The 22,654-nt window shown below is 36.6% G+C and overlaps 1 protein-coding gene across 1 annotated transcript in view; it reads right to left on the bottom strand.

The window, feature by feature from the left end:
- Positions 1-22,654, bottom strand: part of PREX2 (phosphatidylinositol-3,4,5-trisphosphate dependent Rac exchange factor 2) — a 183,181-nt gene that overhangs the window by 124,561 nt on the left and 35,966 nt on the right. The window contains exons 3-7 of the mRNA XM_084512072.1: positions 10,848-10,919; positions 10,653-10,775; positions 9,498-9,602; positions 6,468-6,569; positions 4,555-4,716 (exon numbers count right to left, since the gene is read on the bottom strand). Of these exons, the coding sequence (XP_084368198.1) occupies positions 4,555-4,716; positions 6,468-6,569; positions 9,498-9,602; positions 10,653-10,775; positions 10,848-10,919 (564 nt within the window). The remainder of the gene's footprint in view (positions 1-4,554; positions 4,717-6,467; positions 6,570-9,497; positions 9,603-10,652; positions 10,776-10,847; positions 10,920-22,654) is intronic.

Genomic DNA, 22,654 nt, shown 5'->3' with positions numbered 1-22,654 from the left:
CATTAAATACCCATCTCAGACAGTAAAAAAATGTTCTTCATTACCATGCAGTTAAAAGCAGTTATTTGTTCATTTCAGCTGTTAGAAAAATTACTTTTCCACATATTTTGGGCAAATTTCAGTCAAACATGGAGGTCCAAGTGTACTGATTCACTGGCCACCACTCTAACAGTAATAAAGGTTAGAAATTGCAGATATTAACTTACTTTTTAACTTACTCATGAACACCTTCATGTGTTTGTGAGACATAGACATAAACAGGGGAAAGGGCTAAAAATTCTGGAGTTTAAAATAGAAATCTGTATTAAAATACCATTTGATGATATGGTGGAATAGAAAGAGATGGAATACTCGATGCTACAGTTATTAAGTTGGCCTGTGACTCAACCTGGGTTGTTCTGTTTTCAGCTTACAACAAATGCAATAATTTTATTTTTTCTTCTCTCACTGAAACATCTACGCAAATTTTACTGACAGGCTCCTTCAGCTGCTGAGCCATTCTCCAGCTGAGACAGCCACCTACACAAGTTCTGAATTCAGGCCAATAAATTTAACCACTTAGGAAATTAAATAAGAAAGTCATTATATTCAAAATTTTCTTTCGTGAAGCAGATGTTCCATTTTTCCATGAATCTGTATTTTTATCATAACAAATGCAAGCTTCATTTTATGACACTTATGTACAGGAATTCAAGTCATGCTTTGAACAGATTCTAAAAATAGTCTTTTCTTTTTCCCCCTTTCCTCCTTCTAGTTGGGGCCAAGCAATGTGCTAAGCATTTCCTTCTGGAAGGAAATCTCCAACAAGTTTGTCTCTTTATTTTTAGGCTATGCAGAAAACCAGATGTTTATTTAATTAAATCCACTCCCATGCATCGCATTCAGAGATTTTTTTGTAGTTGTTGTTAGGATTCATTCAAAATATTGTTAGCTCTCACAAATGCTCTGGAATTCTTACCATTTCAAAGATGCATATATTAAGATCAGGGCAATTTTGCCAGATTGGGTACCCTGTGTCTGCCATATGATAACATCAAACCTGATCAGCTCAGCTACAATAAACACCACATAACTCTACTGAAAACAGACTATTTTAAGACAATGGCACTATTTCAGAGTTCAAGCACAAGTGAAATCCTAAAATTAAATCTAGGAAAAAAAATCAATATTGGAAGGAAATTACTATGTTATGGTTCACAGAACACATACAGAGCAGAGAGAGAATAAGTCTACGTCTTGCATGTTTCTGTCCATATTGGTTCCTTTGTCCCCCATTAATACATCTTCAACAGCATACATATTTTACTAGTGGATGTCTTCTTAAGGAGTCAGAGGAAGCTTAAAGCAGGAAAGTGGATTCCCTTTTCAGGGTTAGAACTTTGAGAACAGTCAGTTCTTAACCAAGTTACATGACTAATAATGTACTGAGTTAATCATACTGTAACTTTATACTTGAGTGTGTTCATTAAGATGTATTTGACATATGTATAAAACTCAAGGCACTGAAAGCAAGTAGAAAAATTTAATCACTGCAGCAGACTTAATTGAAAATCTGAAAGTAACAGAAGGAATAAAATCTGTGATAGGCAATAAGGATTATTTAACAAGTTTCCCTTGCCTTAAAATATTAGTAACATAATGGTTTTACTTGTTATTGCTTCTTCCATGAAGGTGTTGCACAAGCAACAACATGCATTTTAATGTTTACATGCCCTAATCTTTCCGAGATATAGATGATGGCCACAAGTTCAAGGTAATTATAAAAAAGAAACTTATTTTTACGTAGTCTAAACAAGCAGCTGTTAAGATATTTGCTTCTTTTGGAAGGTGTTAGGTCAAGTAGACTTCTCAACGATAACATTTAAAGCTTTATTTTATCCAAGTTCTTTCTTTTTAAAAATTCTGCAAACAATATCCTGGCATGACTACACACTCTATGTCATTTATTATTTGTCTTTAATGGCTTATTTTGAGACTGAGGATTATAACTAAAGGCAGAAAGGTTTGCCTGAATACAGACCAGCAATTATAGAGTTTTTGTACTTGCTAAGATTCCTCATCTTGAGGCACAGTGAATTTTCATGGAATGTATTGTATCAACAGTCCTAGAACAAGACTACTATGCTCTGAGTTCTGGAATAAGCAGATTTCTCCATTCTAAATTATACCTACCCCAATTACAGAAATGGAAGAGCAGTTCTTGAAAATGTTGTCACACAGGAAAAGGAAAAATACTGTAAGTATTTCATACAATGGATAAGATGTATTTCAAATACTACAAGTGTACTGAAGAAGCACGGAAAAAAATGATTAAAGTAAAATTAGTTATTTAATCCACATTTAGAATGAATCAGATCTTCCCATACTACTCAATTAATAATAAATGAAAGGTTTATTCCACAGATCATCAGATTACACATGGAGCAGATAGGAAAGCATCATGGACAGTATTTAGGGAGTTCTTTGTTTACAGTAATTTTTATTCTCCTTTCAGATAGTGGCTCTTCATTGAACCCTTCTGGAAGGCAGGGGGAGACTGAATCCTCTGCTGGACAAGCAGAGGGCAACCTTAGGCAGAGTAAGTTCAAGAAGCTGCAGGTGTAAGCACATGTACAATGTGAAATTGGGAAGCCAGAGCACAAGGACAGGGTACAGGGAAACAGAAGAGGAAGTTTCTGGGGAAGACCAGCAGGTCCTGTACAAAGTTTACTGCCACTGAGAAAACACTGTTTAGGATCATAAACCCACAGTCTTAGCAACAGCAGGGAGGGAACAGAGTTATGTATAAACTATTTTTCCTCTCTGGTGTCTCTATTACTATGAATGCTTAGTTAACAGCTGACTATTCTTGCCTATATTCTATTTTCTGTAGTTATACTTACTTTGGAACTCTGTCAGTTAAAGTTCAGGCAGGTCCATCTCAAAGTCTCCTCTGACTCAGGGTCCCACCAGTGTCGCTAACCCTTTCTTTCCTCTGCACTGTATGAAGCCATTTCCCACTACATAGCCGAAAATCAGATCTCAGTCTAACAGACTAGCATGCAAAAAAATAACAGTAATTTTTTCTTTCTATCTTCTCCAGCCAGTAAACCTTCAGCAAAGCAAAGAGTCATTGCCTATACACATCAGAATTAGCACAGGACTGGAGGGGAGAGCTTCGGAGGTTGCATTAGTCCTTACTTTACAATGAGGAGCACATGATCCACTCACTATAGTTTGCCAGCCTTCAGACTGGTCACCAATCTTGTAGACAGCAGTCAAGTTGTTAAAGCTTGGCAGGTAGCCAGCGTGAGTGATTAACTGAAGGTCAATTATCAGACTGGACAGAGATACAGAGGCATTAGGAGATGGAGTTACTCACTGGACCAAATGTAGATGCCAATCAATGAGGTTCTCTCATTATCAGTGGAGAGAAGCAGGGACATCCAGGATGAAACTCATCTCAGCTAAGTACTGCTCAAAAGTACGTCAGGTAGATCTTATCACCAAATAGCCTGTTTCTCTCTATTGTTTGAAAAGGACTCAAATTCAGACAAGATAAAACACCACTGGTGTTTGGTACTACTAAGATAAAATCCCTTCCCCTATTTCTTAAGCAGCTCTCCTAGAAAGAGGAGTAGAACATTTGAGTACAGTTTTCAGAAAAGCAAAGTACTTCCATGTTGAAATTAGTGTTAAAAAATCCTGTGGATAATATTCAAAAATGACCAAAAAAAAAAATGTTAACACTGCTTGCTTTACATTTATTTTACTGGGACTTCACTTGTGTTTACCTCAATCTGTGCAGGTCAAACATTTGGATACAAAACACCCAAAGCAACTTGAAGAAATACCTGTATCTGTATCTATATTTCTGTAGAAAATAATCATAGCACTCAATATAATGCAAAAGAAAGGTTTTGGCAGCACAACTACTTGATCATGTTGCTATTTAGGGGAAAGGTTGCCTCTTCTTTTTACTATTAAGATGTCTAACTCATGAGCAGACTTACTGTCTCTTCACAAAAATAAAATATTAAAACCATAATATTTGCTAACCATTTAAAAATGAACAAAACCAAACAAAACAAGACTTCTTACATAGAGTCTGCTTAACACATTTATGTCACCTTAGCTCAGCTATGTAGACTAGCTACAAGCTGTGTCTACGTACAAGCTGACAAAAAATAGAGATTCTTACAGAATGATCAACAATCAAAACATTTTTCTACCAGATAAACATTCTTAAGCAGGTATTGACAACAGTAGAGTCAGAGCAGCAGTTAGGATTGGGATTTATATAATGTATACATGTGCACACATATATGTTGATGTAAATGACCAAGACTTCAAATAAAACACTGAGCATTTGCCATCTTTCCTGAAAGCCTGCTATACAGCAGTGCTCGGTCATGGAGCAACACTTAATTTAGAGAACAGATACTAAATAAAAGCTGTAATTTCACAGAAGAGTGGATTTCACAGTACCTCGGGATCACAAAAACAGTGCAATACAGGCTTGTTGAAAACTGTTACTTCCTCCTTCATAAAAAGCAACACATCTTGTGACATTACCTCCCATCCTTCAACATGAGACTGCCATTCTTCCAGAAACTCTAATTTTTCCATTTGTCTCTTGGCCTCATTTATGTTGGAACAGACAGCTTTCATGGCCTGGAGGGCTTCCATAAGTGCTGCATAGTCACTGTGCTTCCTTGGAGTCCGCTTCAGTAACTCCTATGTAGACATTAAAAGAAAAAACAACTTGTCTTTGATCTCTAAATGAACATTACAAGAGGCTTAAATTAACTAGAATATAAAATCAAAACATGGGCAGACTTCTCTTTTACTATGTGGAAAAGAAAATAAACCCTCTAGTGCTGTGTTCTAGTAGGACACTAAAACTCAGAGAAATAAATTGCTATTAATAAAAATTATCACTACGTAGGAAAAAGTTGGCATTTCTGCTACTTTTCTTTCCCCGACAATGTTTCTTCATATTCACATTTGTGTTTTTTGTTTTTTTTTATTATTATTATTCCATGAGATGGAATTGTTCAACAACAAAGATAACAACTCTGCTTTAAAATGTTAGTTTACTGACGTCAAAATCCACACCTGCCTTTCCTGCAACTTAGGACCAAAAAAAAGTTTCTTTAGCCCCAGTCTATTGTTTAGTCTACTGCAATACACCAGAGAAGTGAACAATAGCTTAGGTGACTCACTGATTTTGGATGGTTATTGGTAATGGCAGCAATACTGAAAACCAAAAGCAGAGTTGCCAGTATTCATTGGAGATTTCCCATCTCAAACTACTAACTCCACTTTTACAGCTGGACTGACTAAATGCAGCCTTCAGTGAATATCCTGATGGAGGCTTGGGTACATTCTTTCTGGAGGCTTAGCAAGAAGCCTTAACCCTGTTGACACTACACCCTGTATTGATTTTTTTTGTACATAAATATCTTCATTTCAATGTGTCCCTGGTGTAATTCATTAGTCAATTTCCCCTGCTTTGTCTGTAGATCCTCTATTCAAAAAATAGAATATTAAAAAAAAATAATAATTGGCCAAGTGAACTATAAAACCACAGGTATCTGGGATGACTCAAACCTCATTGCAACTGTATCCTTTAACTTGTTTAAAAAAATCTTTATTTTAACATATTTACTTTTATGTTTTTATGTCAGTGCAATGAAATGTATATGCCTCATAACTGGCAATGTTTCAGATCTAAACTCACACATGCATTGTGAAAAATACAGTCTAACAATCATATTTCAAGTTGCTTCTAAAGCAGGATGTGCTCTTGCTTTTCTCTCTGTTTGAAACAATAAACAAGATTAAATTCAAATTTGTTACGCATAAATGCATTTTAAATATTTACTTTCCTGATCATTGTATTATTTTATTTCCTAACATTAGAAAATTTCAGTAACTTGGAGATTTGAATATGTAATGCTTTTTAGTACATTTAACACATTATATTATTTTAAGCCATAACAGTAAGATAAGCATAAACGTGCAAACATGCATAAAACCACATACAGCATCTTACTGTTATTCTGAAGTGTTTCTTTAAAAACATCTTCGTAAATATTTTTTATTTACACTTTGCTGATGGCAGATTAGACTCAGCAAAGCATGTTGGCAACAAGCTCTGCTATCCCAAGCCTTTTAGGCAAGGACATGGCCAAACCTAGTCTCATTAAACTCACTTAAATGGTTCACTTCAACTCAACAATCAGGAGGCAACCTCACCACTAGATGCAGAAGGGACCTAATAATCTTAATTGAGCCAGACTCCTCAGTCCTTTTGATACTGAAGTCAGAAGAGTTGACACTACCTTTAATAGAGCAAGTCTGGGTCCAGTATCTAACAGAGATTATTCACTGCATAGGGAGATTGTTCCAGCTGTTCTGAAATATTCTTAGTGACCAGTTTTACATAGCGATTATGAAATCCTGGATAAAAAACTCTTAAGTACCTTCAAAAGAAGAGGATACTTGCATATTCTTTGTATTGGCGTTACTAGATACCCCTCCAACGGCACATCTGTGTTCTTACGTCCTCCAAGGAGCATGCAATTCTAGAGTGCAAAAGTTCAACAAATGATTTAAAAACCCTGAGAAAATTACGCTTTCTCAAATCATGAATTATGCAAGAATTCAAGAGAGGAGTCTGTTACTGGTTTTAATCTCCATTAGATACCGAGTTTCTGTAACGTAAGCAGTTGCCATTGAAAATTATCAGAAATAAAGTGCATACACACACAGAAAAAATGGCTAACCTGTGTATGGATTACATGCATCTGTGTTAACTATGTGATGATGGAGGTTTGCAAGAACAAACTTGATCTACATGCACAGACAGGTACATTGGCTATCATCCGTGACAAAAAAACTGCAACGATATTATGCAGGCATCATGATGCAGGTACCCCTTCTTCATCCAATCTAACTAACAGTTGCCTTTTATTTAAATGCTGACAATAAAAGGCAATAAATAAAATGCTAAAAATATGCTTTTACACTTCAATAACAACAAGAACTCAGAGTGATCAGTACATATGTTGTTTGAGATAAAAAGTAGTATTAAAAATGGTTTAACCTTGGTTTCAGCAAGGCCATCTGAATACAATAAAGGTCTTCTGCTTACATGCTTCTATATTTAAACATGATGTGCAATGAATAAAATATACTTAGTCATGTACTAAAGAATATGTGAGTTTAGACAAGACTTTCAACCATCAAAGCAAGTAATACACTAAATTAAATGTATTATAATATAATTAAATGGTGGAAGCATCCATGAAAAAGCAGCTGTGAGAGAAAATAAGGGCTATTTGAAATAACCAAGTATGCAAGGGACATCACAGCAAATATTTGGAATTGCTGGAATTAAAGTGTAAGTACATAAAGACCTATGGTAATGATGGAAATTATTTTATCAAGAGATGAGAAGGAATTGTGATGCAATGGCATGAGATAAACTAAGGCTTCATAGATCAAGATATCTAAACCAAGAACATTAAACAAAAGTATTTTAACAAAGCCAGATAGTATCTTGACATGAGCCACAAATCTGGATGCAGACACGTTGTTGATGGAACAGAGGCTACAAAAGTGCCTGACCACTCTGCCCAGTGCTGAACACACAAAGCACATGCCCCATACACAGTGCTGCTGTGGGAGTCTGTACTCTCACCTTTAAGTGTCTGCTCTGTATTCCTGGTCAATAACTTTCTGTCCTATCCTAAAGGATCCTGTATCCTAAAAGATCTCATTTAACCTGCCAATCAAAAGCTTTACTAAAAAATGACTGACTAACTTGAACAGGATAATGGAAATGTGTGCTATACGTTCGTGTAATATTTGTCTTTATACTTAAAGGCTCAAAAATCTACTTTCAACTCCCAGCTATTTATAGATAACCACATCTCTAATGATCTCGACTGTTCTGTCTGGCTAGAAGGCTTCAATTTTGCTTTCAAATTGAAGAGTAAACCTGGAGAACCTCCTGTTCTCTACATTAGACTGCTGCCACTTATTCTACAGACACATCCCAAATCTATGAGGAACACAAAGCTGATATGGAAGCCCTATACCTGCTCCTGGGAATACATGACACCAACATATCATGAACTGCCACAGCTGCACACTTGGGTTCCTTTATCAGAAAGCAAGCTCTGTGAAATCTATCTCCAGAATATTTTGCTTTTTGTCTCTGTAGTCACCATTCACTCCTTCCTCTTAAGTCCAGCCATACTGCTTCCAAAGCTCCCAAAACAAGAACCATGTATGTGCCCATCCTCAAGTCTGTGTCAACTGCTGAGAAAAGATCAACTTTGAAGCTGTTTTTCACTATGAATGGAACACTGCTGAACAAGAAACAGTAAAAAAAAAAAAAGCAGATGGAGCTTTATGTCACCCAGTACAACCCCGCAATGAGGAAATTCCCACACTGCTATTAATTTGGCTGTAAGTTAATGGAGTTTCATATCCCCCAACTCGGCTGTATGTTAAGGGAGTCAAAACCAGTATCCTTCCAAAATTTAGTAAGATGCACTAGGATAATTTCACCAAGAACTGTGTCAACAGCAGTACTGAAAGCCTACTGCATGCTAAAAATTAATAAATAAATAAAACGTGACATTTTCAACCACATTTGTGATGTTTTGATGATAGTGACATTTGCTTAAGTTCACTCTTAGTCCCAAAATGCAATAATCAGACCTGATCACTCCAAACTTCAGTATCGTATCTGAGGGCACCTTCTCAAGTGTGTAAGTTCCAACACAGAAGGCCATGCATTTCAAAGCTGACCTTGTTATCACAGAATGCCATGAAGGAAAACACAAAAATCATTCCATACTAAAATCTTCTTTTAACAAATAATTTCAGCTATTAGGAAACTCAGTATTTGCACGGATTTTTTTTTTTTTTGCTGTAGAAAAACAATGAGGACTGTCATACTCAATATTTTAAAACTCCTCCTTAATTGTCTTGCAAAGTGAAGACTAATTGTGTAGCTGTTTTCTTTGACCTCGGCTTAAGCCAGTGTCTAAGATCAGGATGGCTACTCTACAATCCATAACAAAACATTTTTCTGTTTGGCACAGCTTTCACTACAGTACCAGTATGTGTACCATGTCTTCAGAAGCTCTGCCTAAACTTTCAGCTTCCTTTCTCTAATTTCTTTCCCCTACCACTCCTAACATATCTTATTCTATTCTTTTTTTCTTCCTACAGACACAGCTGGATTTACACCCTTATTTCTTGGCCAGCAAGATCTAGGCATAGTGCCTAATGCTGTGATAATGCAGGGGTCCAAAGGCAGCAGTGAAAATTCGATATACATAACCCTTCCTCTGAAAATATCGCCCCCAGCTGAAACGCCCACTGCCCACTACAAGCAGGTGTGCTCATTATTGTTGCATGGTGAAGACAACAGTGCTAACCATTCACTGCCCAGTCAAAAAATACCAAGCTAGAACACCAATTCAAAGTTTATTTACCAAAAGAAATGTCCGTACTGTTCTTATTTTGTTAAGGTCAAGCAGAACTTTCTGTGCCTTCTCGTGGTTACTGCAGTATTCATCGTAGATACGAAATTTCTCTTTCTGCAAAAACAAAGAAATAGATTGTTCTTCAGTTGCCATTTGGACTTTTTTTTAATTAAAAAAAAGAAAAAAAAAAACATGGAAAGCACAGTTTTGAAAGCTGAACAGTTAATATAGTCTTCATTTTGGAAGGCCAGCTATTCCTCCTACATTTATTATATGAGCTCCAGCCTTTCTTCTACTTTCTATTTCTGTTTTTAATTAGAATTATGAAGTTGAACAGTCTGGAAGCATCACTTGAGAATTTTCTGAAAAATTTCAGAGGTTGGGCTATCACCAAAACATGGGATGAAAAAAAATAAAAAGGGAAGAAAACAATTGGTATCTTATTTGCTGACTCATCAGCACTCCTGCGGGCCACCATCAGACACCGGTGGCCCAGTACAGGGTCCCTTCCTCTCCCACAGCCCCACATGCCAGCAGCACCCTAGCTACCACTCAGCTCTCTGGTGGCTTTCAGCAGGCCTCAGCAAGTGCAAGACCTTTGTCATTCCTTTTGCTATTCAGAAGGAGTCATAGGAAATGTTCGAGTTTCTGGCAGCCAAAACATTTAAGGCTATGCTTAGTTTTAAGAAAATACTTTTGACTCGCTGGCTGCAAGGGTCCTAAAGATGGGTTTATGTGAAGCCTCTGACAGCAGATACAAACTTACACGTTTGTTTGAAGGAAAATGCTATCACCAACAGGTTTAGTTTTTGTTGCATTTAAAATAAAAGAAGTCAGTATTTTGTGAAAAAGTATCCCAATTCATAGCTACAAAAGACATTACAGGCTACTTTGTTGAATATAAAAATGAGTAAATAGCAAAAGCTTGCCAATCTTACATGTTCTTTCTTTATTCTCACCCACCCCCCCTTTTTCTGGGCAATGGCAGTAACCAACAGATGACCTCAAAGTACTCTACATTATGCAATCAAGTCATATTTTGTCCTCATGACTATGTACCGTCATCATCATGACAGTAATTAGTAAAGACAATCAGAAAAGGAAAAAAAAAAGAAAAAAGAAAAAAGTGAAAGTGAAATAAGGCTGTAAGAGAAGATATCATACATAATGAAGAAAGCAAGTTCCAACTTCATGCTGCGCACTCGGTTCTGGCTGCAAGCACTCCTCCACGAGGGACAGGAAGTTTTTGTGAACTGCAAGAATATCTTCAATATTTGAAAACAACATCTGCAAAAGAATAAAACAGATAAATAAAACAACAGAAACAAAATAAAACACATATGCAATTAGCTGACTAACCTTAACTGTCTCTTCTGTAACATTTTTATCCACTTTGGCTGTAGCACATTGGATCATTCGGTGAAGGAAAGCCTGCATGAAACAAGACAAATAGGGGAACAGTTAATTCAGGAATACTTGAATAGCTTTTGGCATTTTATGCTTATAACTTGTTTCCCAAAACAACTTGTTTCTTATGCTCTGGATGCAGAGTCACATTAGAATATTATTCTGTGTCTAAAATAAGTACTTTATTTATAAAGCATTTAGGGGCTCTGTTATCCTAACATGATATAAAAGCTTATCTGCACAGAGTACAGAAAGAGTTAAACAATGAAATCTTGAAGCTGAGAAACTGAATGTTCTCTCAAATACAGCTTCCACCCTGCACTCATATTACAATCAAGCAAGAGCAAAATGAGTCACTTTCAAAATATAGTCCTAACACTTTACAAATTTACTACAAGAAAAGCCAAAATGAACCCCTAATTTCTAAATTAAAATTAGTCTGAAGATACTATTATGAAGTGCAACTTTTACCATAGCAACCACAAGTAAGATTTCTGATGTATTAATAATCAAATCTATTGTAAAGTAAATTGGTTTAAACAATGCAGTCAGCTGCACCTGGTTTTGCTTAATGACAGTGTTCACTCTCCCCTTCTCAGGAAAATCACCCTTGGGGATCAAATAAGAAGTAAGTAATATCACTAATGAAATTTAAAAAAAAAAAAAAAAAAAAAAAAAAAAAAAAAAAGAGTAAGTTCTGTTATGTTTCACATTCAAGAACTGGAAACGAGAAAAGATGTACAGTAAGTCATTCCCAAAAGAAAGAAATCACATTCAAGGTCCAAAGGCTATCAATAATTTTTATGAATTCATTCCATTGCAAAGACTTAGACACATTCTGAAAATATCCGCATACTGCAGACTAAAATCTTACACTAATAATCCTTCATACAGGCACACATATTCTTCAGTCATTAAAAACTGGCACCTCGAGAGCACAAATGTCATGTCTTTCACAACTGTTTAGCTCCAAGACACTGTGCATTGTACACTGTACACGAACTCATCTAAATTCTGGCGTGGTGCAAATTCCATAAAAGAGGCAATAAATAACCCCTGTGTGGAAGGATAGCCATCACAGCATGCCTTTTTTTTCTCTCTTCTGGGACTTAAATATTTTCATTCCCAAGCAGGGATCCTTTCTCTGCTGAAGAGGACTATGTAACAGGGAACATTTTTATTACTGACGAAACAAATCTAGTTATCCAAGACATAAACAGAATTAAGTTTGGATTATTGCCAGTATATTGCATGTTTCATATCACTTTCTACAATGATGTAGACCTTCAGCATTATTAAATCCCTCTTTTTCCTGACGATTTGTGCTTTCTTTCTAATGTTTTATTGATATCAAAATAGTCCATTAATTCATTTGTTAACTGTTGGTGGACAACAGCCCTTTATATCCTTCCTTGCTATGAATATCCACAGGGGTTATGGCAAATTTGTTGCATGTATTGCCTGTACAGTGCATAAACAATCCCACATATAGTGAAAGCCTGTTAAGCTCTTTGACTTGAAATTCATTTCTGAAAGCTCTCACTAAACCAATGCACGGTTTTAAATATAGTTCCACATTGAAAGGGGGAAAAAAAATCACAAGAACTACCTCTAAAAATCATGTCTACTTTTACTATCTGTAATCTCTCTCTGCTTGCATTATTTCCCCATAGACCAAACATACTGCTCATCAGCATTTATGTTATCCCAGAAGATGTTCATTTCCCGTAACCCTGAAGGTAGGTGAGTATTCAGCTGGCTGAAGAAGGTGAAACAGAAAACGAGCTGGGAGCTGGGGCATTAGTTATTCTTGAGCTATTCAAGATACTAGCTGAGAGTCATGAGGTCAACAAGAGTATACATCAACTGCAATAAACAGATTCCTCACTCATCCAAGCAGAACTGTCTCAGACCTCTCATCTGCAGAGGTTATCAGAAACTGCATCCAGGAAAATCCAAGCTCTCGCAGAACCCAGCCACAGGTCACTAAGGCAGGCATGGGCTAGGGTGACTTTAGCCCTTTCCAGCCACTTGGCAGAAGTCAACATGTTATGTTGCTGTCCTCATATGGCAGGGGTAGTGTAGCCACGACGCTAGTTTTTCCTAAAGATTTGCCAGCTCTTGTTCCCATCAATGCATCTTTGCTTCTTGAAAAAGTTTTAACACTATGTCCCACAAAGCACTGAATCTCTCTAAGCACTTACATGAAAGTACTAGGAAACCATACATATCTCAAAGCTATATGAATTATTGCACCGTTCCCAGAAGAGTGGTGAGATAGAATTCAGGGTACATCGAGTAGGAGACCTCCACCCATCCATCCATCCATCGGTCATCACTCATAATACAAAGCCTTGGAACCTCTGGCTTTGCCCCATTGATGCCAAATGCCCCCTTGATGCCAAATGCCCTTACCAACCTCCTGCCTGTAATGCAGAGACACCACTGACACTAAACCCTCTGCTCCATGATTCTGCTAGGGAGCACAGACAGCTCTCATCAGGTGGGAGGATGGAGAAGTAATTGCTTTTTGTTACAGTATAAAATAACCTTAAGCCCACTGTGTCCGTAGAAGGTAGTCAGTCCACCGTGACTATGGAAAAGTGCCTCTGAACTTGCATGATCACACAGTGGGTCTGAGAGAGAGATGACTATTCAAAAGACTCCAGCATTATTTGAACATCAAGTGAGGACAGCCAGGAACAGTTCTTCGAGATCAGTAAACAAATAAAAAGCAGGCCATTTGCAGACACAGCTTAAAGGAGGAACCCGGCATAGAAATAACAGACATGAAAAGAAAAATATACAGTGATGCCCAGAAACTACTAAGGAGTTGACAGCTGCCAAGCTAACTGAAAAGAAATAAAATTATAGACGCTTTTGAAGATACCCTACATAACACATTAGCAACCACTAAAAAAGCATGGGTAAAAAAAAATAAAGCAGAGTAAAATGGAGATCTCACCCAATTTATGACTCACTAAAGAATCAAGCACATAAGAAAAAAAGTCAGAAACTCCTGTGAGATAGTATTAACGTCCTGCCACAACTCAGGAGCTGCTGCTCAACGTCCAGACTCATTACTGAGCACCATGAAGGAGCAAAGCATTACAAATCGGGAGGACACAGCTGAATAGCTCCTGGACTGACCCAGCAACTGTAGCAACTGGAATACATGATCTCTATGCTTATAAAATAAAATCATCTCAAACAATGCAGTTCCATTTATCATGCACACGTCAGTAAATCATGACTCATCTTTGTTTCCTGGAGAATGCTGCGCAGCTTGCTGAGCTCACTTCAACACTCGTCAACATTAGTGTAGGTCTCAGCCCAACACCAAGCAGAGAACAACATATTAGAGCACATAAAGACTGAAAACTCAAATTCAAAGAAATAGAAAAGAATTTCTTTATTGTACCAAACAACCACTGATGTGTTTTTGCCTGTTTGTTGATCTGCTGCCATTTTGTGAAGAAGCGTGTCGCATACAGACCGCACAATGAGTTCCTGTTACGGGGATTTCACTTCTAGTCCTATCAAAATAAGAGTAGGGTGGTTGTTTTTTTTGTTTTGTTTTTTGTTTTCTGTTTTTTTTTGTTTGTTTGTTTGTTTGTTTTTCCCCTCCATAGCTGCTCTGTGTATTGTTGAAGGAAAAAAAAAAGAAAAAAAAAAAAGAAAAAAAAAAAAGAAAAGCACCACCACTACAGCTTGTGCAAGAAGCTGCCAACAGCACAAATGACTTCCCTGACATCTGGAATGGAATCAGGGAAGACAAAGAAGTCTGCTTGCAGAAGATTCCCAGGGCATGAAGAGGTTTTGCCTTCCTGACAGATAAGAAATTAAGTCCTAAAATTATGTCAGCGCACCTGGATCACAAAATATAAAACTGTTTTTCTAAGAGCAATCATTCTTCTTTTGTCAGGTTAAGAAGAAATATTCTTTTCCACTTGGACGAAGAATTAAAGAAAAAGTCACTTTTCCCTCAAACTGTTTTTAATATTGTTATAATTCTTAAATTTATATTATCACAGCAAAAATATACAAATATTTTCAGTAAGGTCATTTCCTGTATATTTTTACTTTAGGAAAACCAGCCCAACTGAAGCACCCAATCTACCACATCAAAGCCTGCTGAATAAAGCTAGCAAGATGTTTTGTACACTGAAGCTGAATAAAACTTTATTTTTCATACTGTCAAAGAAGAAACCCTAAAAGAAAGACACAACAAGGAAACTGTTCATATATTACAATTTATCCATGTCTGTGATAATTGGCTTCCCATCATAAATTCAAAAACACAAGGCTGAAATACTCGTGTTTTCTCTTTACGTGCTTAACATATCTATAAGCATGCTGGATGGTGGGCAGTATTTTGCTCTTTTTGTAATATTCAGAGTGATCCTGGGCAGAACACTGACACCCATACTTGGGAAGAGAAATGCACATGATTATAGCTGACTAGCCTATTTTCATATCATGCCTCATTCAGTTCACAAACATCGAGGTGGTATTTTCCCCATCAGTTCGAGTTAATTAACATGTGTCATATTCCTGGTCCCAGAAGAACACCATGCAGGTTTTGTTGAAGCACTTTTGCTTGATTTTGCCACAAAAATAAATAAGTTAATTAATTAATTAATTAAAAACAAGCAAAAAAAAAAATCAGTAGAGAAGACTCCAGCAGCAATAGCAGTTGTGGCAAGCGCCGTGTGCATTTCCCCTCCTCTTCCCATTAACCTGTGCCAGAAACAGTGGCAACAGCTCATCAGGCTGGCTGCTGCTGCCAAACAAAAGACTCTTCTTCTCTCTCCAGTAATTCACCAGCTGAGGCACCACCTGTTTCTCCCAACTTGCCTGCAGGACTGGATGAATCACAAGCAGTGCAGGGAACATCAGCCAAGGTCAGATAAACTGTTTCTCCCTCCTGTACCTACAGCTACTTTCAAAGCTGGCTTCAGATCCTACAAAGACAGAGAAATAGATGGACCACATCTGCAATACTTCCCACTCTAGTGCTAATTGCCTTCTCACAGCTGACCAAACTATTCCCTTCCCCATTCATACAACCAAAAGGGGCATCAATCTGCCTGAAAGAGCAACCCTGGCTCACTTCCTTAAGTAAACATGAATTCTTAGAAATATTTACATACACACACACGCAAATGTGATTGCATTGAAGAAACACAGATCTTCCTAACTAGGTCATACATGATGAATATGTTACCACATTTTGGGGTAATCTTTCTCTTTCATGTATAATATTTGGCTTTCTGCTAAAGTTGCTTTCTGTCATAGCAGAAAACTTCCTCCAAGAGCAAGAAAAGCTTTCCTCACTTTGTCCTGTATCTTGATCACCTTTTCTGCATTTCCCTTGTCACTGACATTTTTCAGCTTCTTTTTGCTGCCTATCTTCATCCTTTCACACCCACTGAGACTCCTAACTCAGTTTCCTCCCTTGACAAGGAAATGCCCCCTCAACTGATCTCCCTCACCTTTAAAATCTAAGCTATGACCGTGCCTTCAATTTTGATCCCCTCCTTCCCTTCAGCTCTAGAGCAGATGAAAGCACGAGATTTACAGTCTAAGTCCAGTTCTCCTCAGCCAACCCGGACATCAGATATCTCCACCCTCTTCCTTGTACTGAATCTCAACAAGATTTAGTGCATCATTTTCCTGGACCAAATCAGAAGATATTTGCTCCCTTTTCTTCCCAGATGTCAAGAATCCTGTCTGATATCTAATAGCTTCATCTTTGGAAAATGGTCTTCTGAGGACTAGCTATGGTCACGCTGTTCAGTACAAGTTTGTCTGAGGTATAACGATGGAGTTACTCACATGTTTGCAGTTCAGAACATGCCTACGGGAATTGCTAGATCAGAGGCTGGACATCAGGCTGGCTCACACATGCTGCTACGAACTGAAGCCACATGTAAAAAGCTGCTAGAAGATCATCTGATTTTTTTCTTGATTAAAGCACAGCTTAACTAGAACTTTAGAGAAATGCTATACACTGGCAGACATGATGAATGCCCAATCTGCAAGCTGAGCATAAGGCAGAGTCTAATATTTTTGGCAAATGTCGTATACAATGTGGGTATTTGGTAACTGGGCCTTTATCCCAGTAAAAATGCAAATAGGTTAGATTCCAATCTTAGCATCACTGAGTTTTTGGGAGGGCAAACAGACTGTTGGTATTTCAACAGATAAATAAACAAGAGGGGTCCATATGGATAAAGACTTCACTGGGTCCATATGGATAGAGACTTCACAGTTTGGCTCTGTCATTCAAATGGACCTTCCTCAAGCAGTGATAAGACATCATTTAAAAAGGAAAAAAAAAAAAAAAAGAGAGAGAGAGAGAGAGAGAGAAGGAAAAAAGAGAAAGTTTCCAGCATGTTTGAGAAGCATAAGATTAATTTTTATTGTATTTTGCAGATTTCCTGATGCAGAAAAAGGTACTCTAGATTGAAAAAGGTTCGCATGTGAGGAATTCCCTTTGACATACATTATATTGTCCTGTTGGTGGATTTTACAAAGGGACTAACATACTGCTAATCATGCAACTGATCTTGTGATACCCAAGTGGGAATGGAAAAGAAATGACGTCTACAAAGTTTACCTCTCATAAAAATTAGCAGTTTCCTGAATTTACAGAACACTCGGTTCTTATTGGTAAATCTCCACAAATTCAGCTGTGTTCATTACCAGCAAATCAAAACAAAAAACTAGGAAACCCCAGAGAATTGTAGGTCTCAAAGTAACAGTATGTTCCTATTAAATTGCAATCATAATTAGAAAAGAATCTAAATTTTAAACCTTTATACTTCACAGATTTGTGTTTTACTCCGTTTATGCAGTCGTGTCTGTTCATTATAATCAACTAAATGTTCATTTAACTTCTACTCCCAAAATGACGATTCTTTTAAACTTTTTTTTTTTTTTTTGTAGGTGAAGACCAGTTAGGAAGAGGTCAACAATTCCAAAAATATTTTGGAGACAGCTTCTAAGTTCTAGACAATGAATTATATTTCTTTTAGCTTAAAGCAACTCACTACGTGCAGAAAGTGTAAAATGGTCAAGATGAGAAATCCATATCACAAATGATCCATTTGGAGTCTTTAAGATTTTCTGATTCTATTTGAAGTGAAATCATTAGAAATCATGAAATAATACAAGACATAAAAGCCATTTTTGCTAATGTTCTCCCTTCTTTATCTTTCCAAAGTTCATAAAGATGTTTGAAAACAAGTTTGAGTCTTTTCTGACTCATAAATGACCTCCAGAATCAACAACCATAATCTTTATCAAAAATTATGACAAAGAAACCAGAAACAGCTTTCAGAATTAAAATTTAAAGCTTAGTTCTGAATGCCTTTGAATGGGGGAGAAGAACAGATTCAGCACCAACAAAAAGCAACTATTAAATCCTTAATAATTAAGACAAGCAGATAAATAAAAAAGCAATGTTTTAACCTAAAAACTGAGAAAACTTGAATCTAATGTGAGGCAATCATAATGAAAGCCCACCAAATCCTTATTACATGTTCAGTTTTCAACACATAACACACTTTTTCTAATACTGGATTGCTGAGTCCTTAATTGTGAATTTGTTTAATGTGGTCAGATGCTAATTAGGAATTAGAGTGTGTAGAAGTTCTACAACTTTTATTACCAACATTGCATAAATAAAGCATTCTTCTCAAACTATTCATTGTCAAGTCTGGCTACAAGTCCCTATTTGCAGACTTAGGTAAAGAAAAATGTGATGCAAGGAAGAGTGTGAAACAGCTGTTTTCCACAACAATTTCAATTCTTTGTAAAGCCTACAGGGAAGTCTCAGTACAGTATTTATAAAAAGCACCTTCCTGACTACAGAACAAAGAGCAGGTAAATCCAATTTAAACTCTTTTTCTAACCAGAGGAAATCAGAACACTTCCTTGCATAATGAAACCCATCTTATACGTGGGATACAAACCCCTAATTCCTATCATTTGTCATTCACATGTGTGTGCTAGCATGGTCAAATGGTACAAAATTAACAGAATCGTTAATGCCTTATTTCATGCAACCATCATTTGTAGCACTTCCAAGTCAACAGGCAACAGTCTTATTTCCAAAAAACTCCACAATAATGGTATCTACTCTGGTCTCTCCTAAAAACATACCAAACTCAGAAATGGCATAATCAAAGACTGTACGACCTATGATGAGGCTGGTAATTAAATGCTTTGTGAAACTACTTTTGTCTTTAAGGCAAGAAGAAAACAAAAAGAAAGAAGCAATAAGAAAACAGAATTCATTTAAATTATCTTTTGCACAGAGAATTAAGACACTTTTGGCTTCTGAACAGATTTCAGCCATTGGCTTAGCAACATACACAGTAGTGCATAATACAAACTGTAAGTCACATAAAGTCCTTGAAAGCATAGCAAATAATCCCCAACCAAAAGCAAGGCTTTACTATTGTCAACAAAGCTAGGGAAAACAAAATAAAACAAAAAAGAATAATGGAGCTCCCAAGAAATACGAGAAAAAATTAAAGTCATTTCACACTTAGTTATCCCAAACACATCACTGGTCACTAACGACAATTTATGTGTCTAATAATGTTGCTATCTAAGAATACTAACATTAGCATTCCCTGATTCATTTGAAATTATTTCACTAGAGAACTTCAAGTATCTCGACTTCATTCGTGTGCTTTAATCTTCTTTAAATCGTGAAAAAAAGCCTTACAACTACAGGTACAATAAACAAATGTCTCGCAACTCCAAGAAAATACTAACCTGCAAACTCTCCACTGACTTTAGATGCATAGCATTAACTATAAATCATTTGAATTACAATTTAGAAGTGATATATCAGAAACGCCAGAGCAGCCAGAGCAGCCAGAATAGTCATTGAAGTGGGCTTCAATGATAGCCCCTATGAGCAAAGTGGCTGAAGCATCTCTGTGAATGTGATCCTCAATTTGAAATCCAAGATTATATACACCACACTTTGGATCAGAATGATTCTGAGAGCAGATTATCTTAGCAGCAGTCTTCCTTCTACACAAACAGGTAAAGCAGTTATTTTCTGATGGAAATGTTCAAGGGCATATTTAAACTCATGCAGATAAAGAAAGCAGAAGCCCTGTACACCCACTCTGGTAAAATTAAAGGGTTTTGCACTTTTAAACCATTTTTTTAACTTGCTTTTGTAAGAAGGAGAACTTCTTAAAATTTCAATGGAAAACTGGATATTCTTCAGAAGAGAATTCAAACAGGCAGCAGGATCTCTTTGTAAATAGGTCAGAAAGCAGTTTTAGCTGCAATGTATCCTGCAGTAAATTTCCTGACAGGCTACTTTTGAAGATACTATTGTGACAGTGGTGGGTGTTTGAAAAAAACACAGAAACACACATGCCTACTAATACATTAAAAACAAATAGAGAGAGAATTATACTTATTTTTGCTGTACCATCACACGGTAGAAAATGTCATCATTAGACAAATATGGTCCTATCGTATACATTTTAAAAAACTTCAAATCTTTAATATTTGTTTAAATTCAAAGCTCCTGCTCTCTCTCCTAGTTTTAACACTTTAAAATTTTAAATAAAATGGAGTCCTGTCATATGAATGTCCCTCCACCCCAAATGAGGAAATGCCTCGTCTACAAAAGCCAAGCTACATTAACTGCTTCTGCTGCTTATGCCGCACTTGCACCTTTACCGTTTCTGTGAGATGCTGGAAATGAAACCAAGTGAAAGGATTTTCATTGACAGTGGAATCTTCTTGCCTACTGGTACACAAACTCTTCCCAGGGCAGCAAACAACACTGAACTCACAATAGCTGGTAAACAAGGCTGACCAGAGCAATTATTTCCAGCAAGGCTGACCAAAGCAGTTATTTCCTTATGGTAATTACTTAAGGCATGAAGGTCTGAAAAAAATGGTTTAAAAGGCTGAAACACAGTACTTTTTTCTGTAAGAAGCTGGCAAACTCTACTTTTCCTCTTTGAATATTTTGCCTCAATTTCACCCTCTTTTTCTCAGTCATGAGTAGACACAGATTGAACAAAGTAAACCAAACAACTGGCCTACTCTGAAATATGTAAACTGGCTGAAGCAGTAAACTGAGTTCTTTTAATTTTTGTATACTGGCACAGATCCAGCTCTCAGATTTGCAGGGACAGATCCCCAGCACTTCTGAATCGGGGTCCCACTGGAATCAATGACATTCAGTGAAAGTACAGGACTTTGATCCACTGGATATGACGGCACAGTTAAAAGATGAAATTCAAGCTAGTATTGATGCTCTATCAAATATATCCTGGTGGCAAGAAACGGACTTACAATTCACCTTGAAAAACCTGAAGTACTTTAATTAAAGTACTTTTGCTGAAGAAAAAAAAAAAAAAGGTATTTAATAAACACAGCAGTGGTACATATACACTTACATGATTTGTGACTTTAAACATTTCTGAACAAATATTTTCAAGTGTTAAAAGAAACTAATTCTTGTATCAACCAAGGAAAAAAAAAAAGCACAATTATACCTATGGGTATAATAATGGGTATAACCTGGCTTAAAAAACATATTTTTGACTTCATACCAGGACTTAAAGAATAAGATCAGTAAATGAGGAAACTACTGGCTTCTGAAGATTAGATGTTAATGTTAGTTGTTTTAACTCCATTCCAACAAGAATACAACCATACCAAAATTTAAATTACTTTCATCTTACACACAGCTTCATACAAACACATGATTGTTACATGCCCCTATTGCCTGTAATGAACTGGCTTTGCCAATTTCCATTTGCTTGCATGGTTATGAGGTAATTTCCATGGAAATGCAATCATTAATATTTTTCTGTCTTATATTTGACTCACGAATTGCTTCAAGTGTGTAAATGCCGAGAATATTTCATCTTTTATTACTTTATTGACTTGACAACTATCTGAAAGAATAATGATAAAAAATGCTTAGCTCTGACTTTTTATCTTTATGCTACTATCTAAACATCTGCTGAACATTAACTATATCACAGGATATTTACATGCTAATCTCAGTTTACATCCATTAAAAAGGTTTCATTTCTTGAAGGTTACAATGATCACGAAAGACAATTTTACAACAATAAAAGGAGAATCAGTAAAAGGATCATCTCAAATAGAGCTGCAGGAATAAAGCCATCCCATTTGAATCTGTCCACATTAGCTGGATTGCCCTAAAGCCAAATAAACTAATAATTTCACAAAATATGATCCTGGATTCTACATGCATGCATAACCCCCTCCCCACTCACAGACTTCCTTCTCTCACTGTTCCTTTCTTTTCCCCTTTCCCTATTCAAGTACAGACTCTTAGACTCTTTTTTTTTTTTTTTTTTTGTAGGTCTTATGTAGGTCTCCAGCCTGTCTTCAGTTTTGACGAGTTCCCAGTGTAATTGCACAATTTCATTGAACTGTCTGTGAAGCATGTGTTCTTCGGGAGCACAAAGAATGCATGACTTTTCTTTTCCCCTTTCATTAATTTTTCATAAAGGAACAGAAGACAGAAACCTGACTGCAGTACAATTTTAGTTGTTTTAATGCAACTGTTTGTTCGAATGCTGGGATCTTAAGACGAGAGAGCTTGTTATTACTTTTTCCTGAAATAAAGCCTCATTTTTTTTAGGCTATAATCCAAAGACTTACAACCATCTTCTGCTTGAAGCCGGGAAGATTTGGGGATTTTTTTAGCTATTAAGTCTGCAAAAAGTAGA

Source organism: Aythya ferina, assembly GCF_964211825.1.
Source record: "Aythya ferina genome assembly, chromosome: 2".
In the NCBI taxonomy this organism is placed as follows: Eukaryota; Metazoa; Chordata; class Aves; order Anseriformes; family Anatidae; genus Aythya; species Aythya ferina.
Note: the sequence above shows the minus strand (reverse complement) of the source record. Positions and strands in the feature narration are given on the sequence as shown.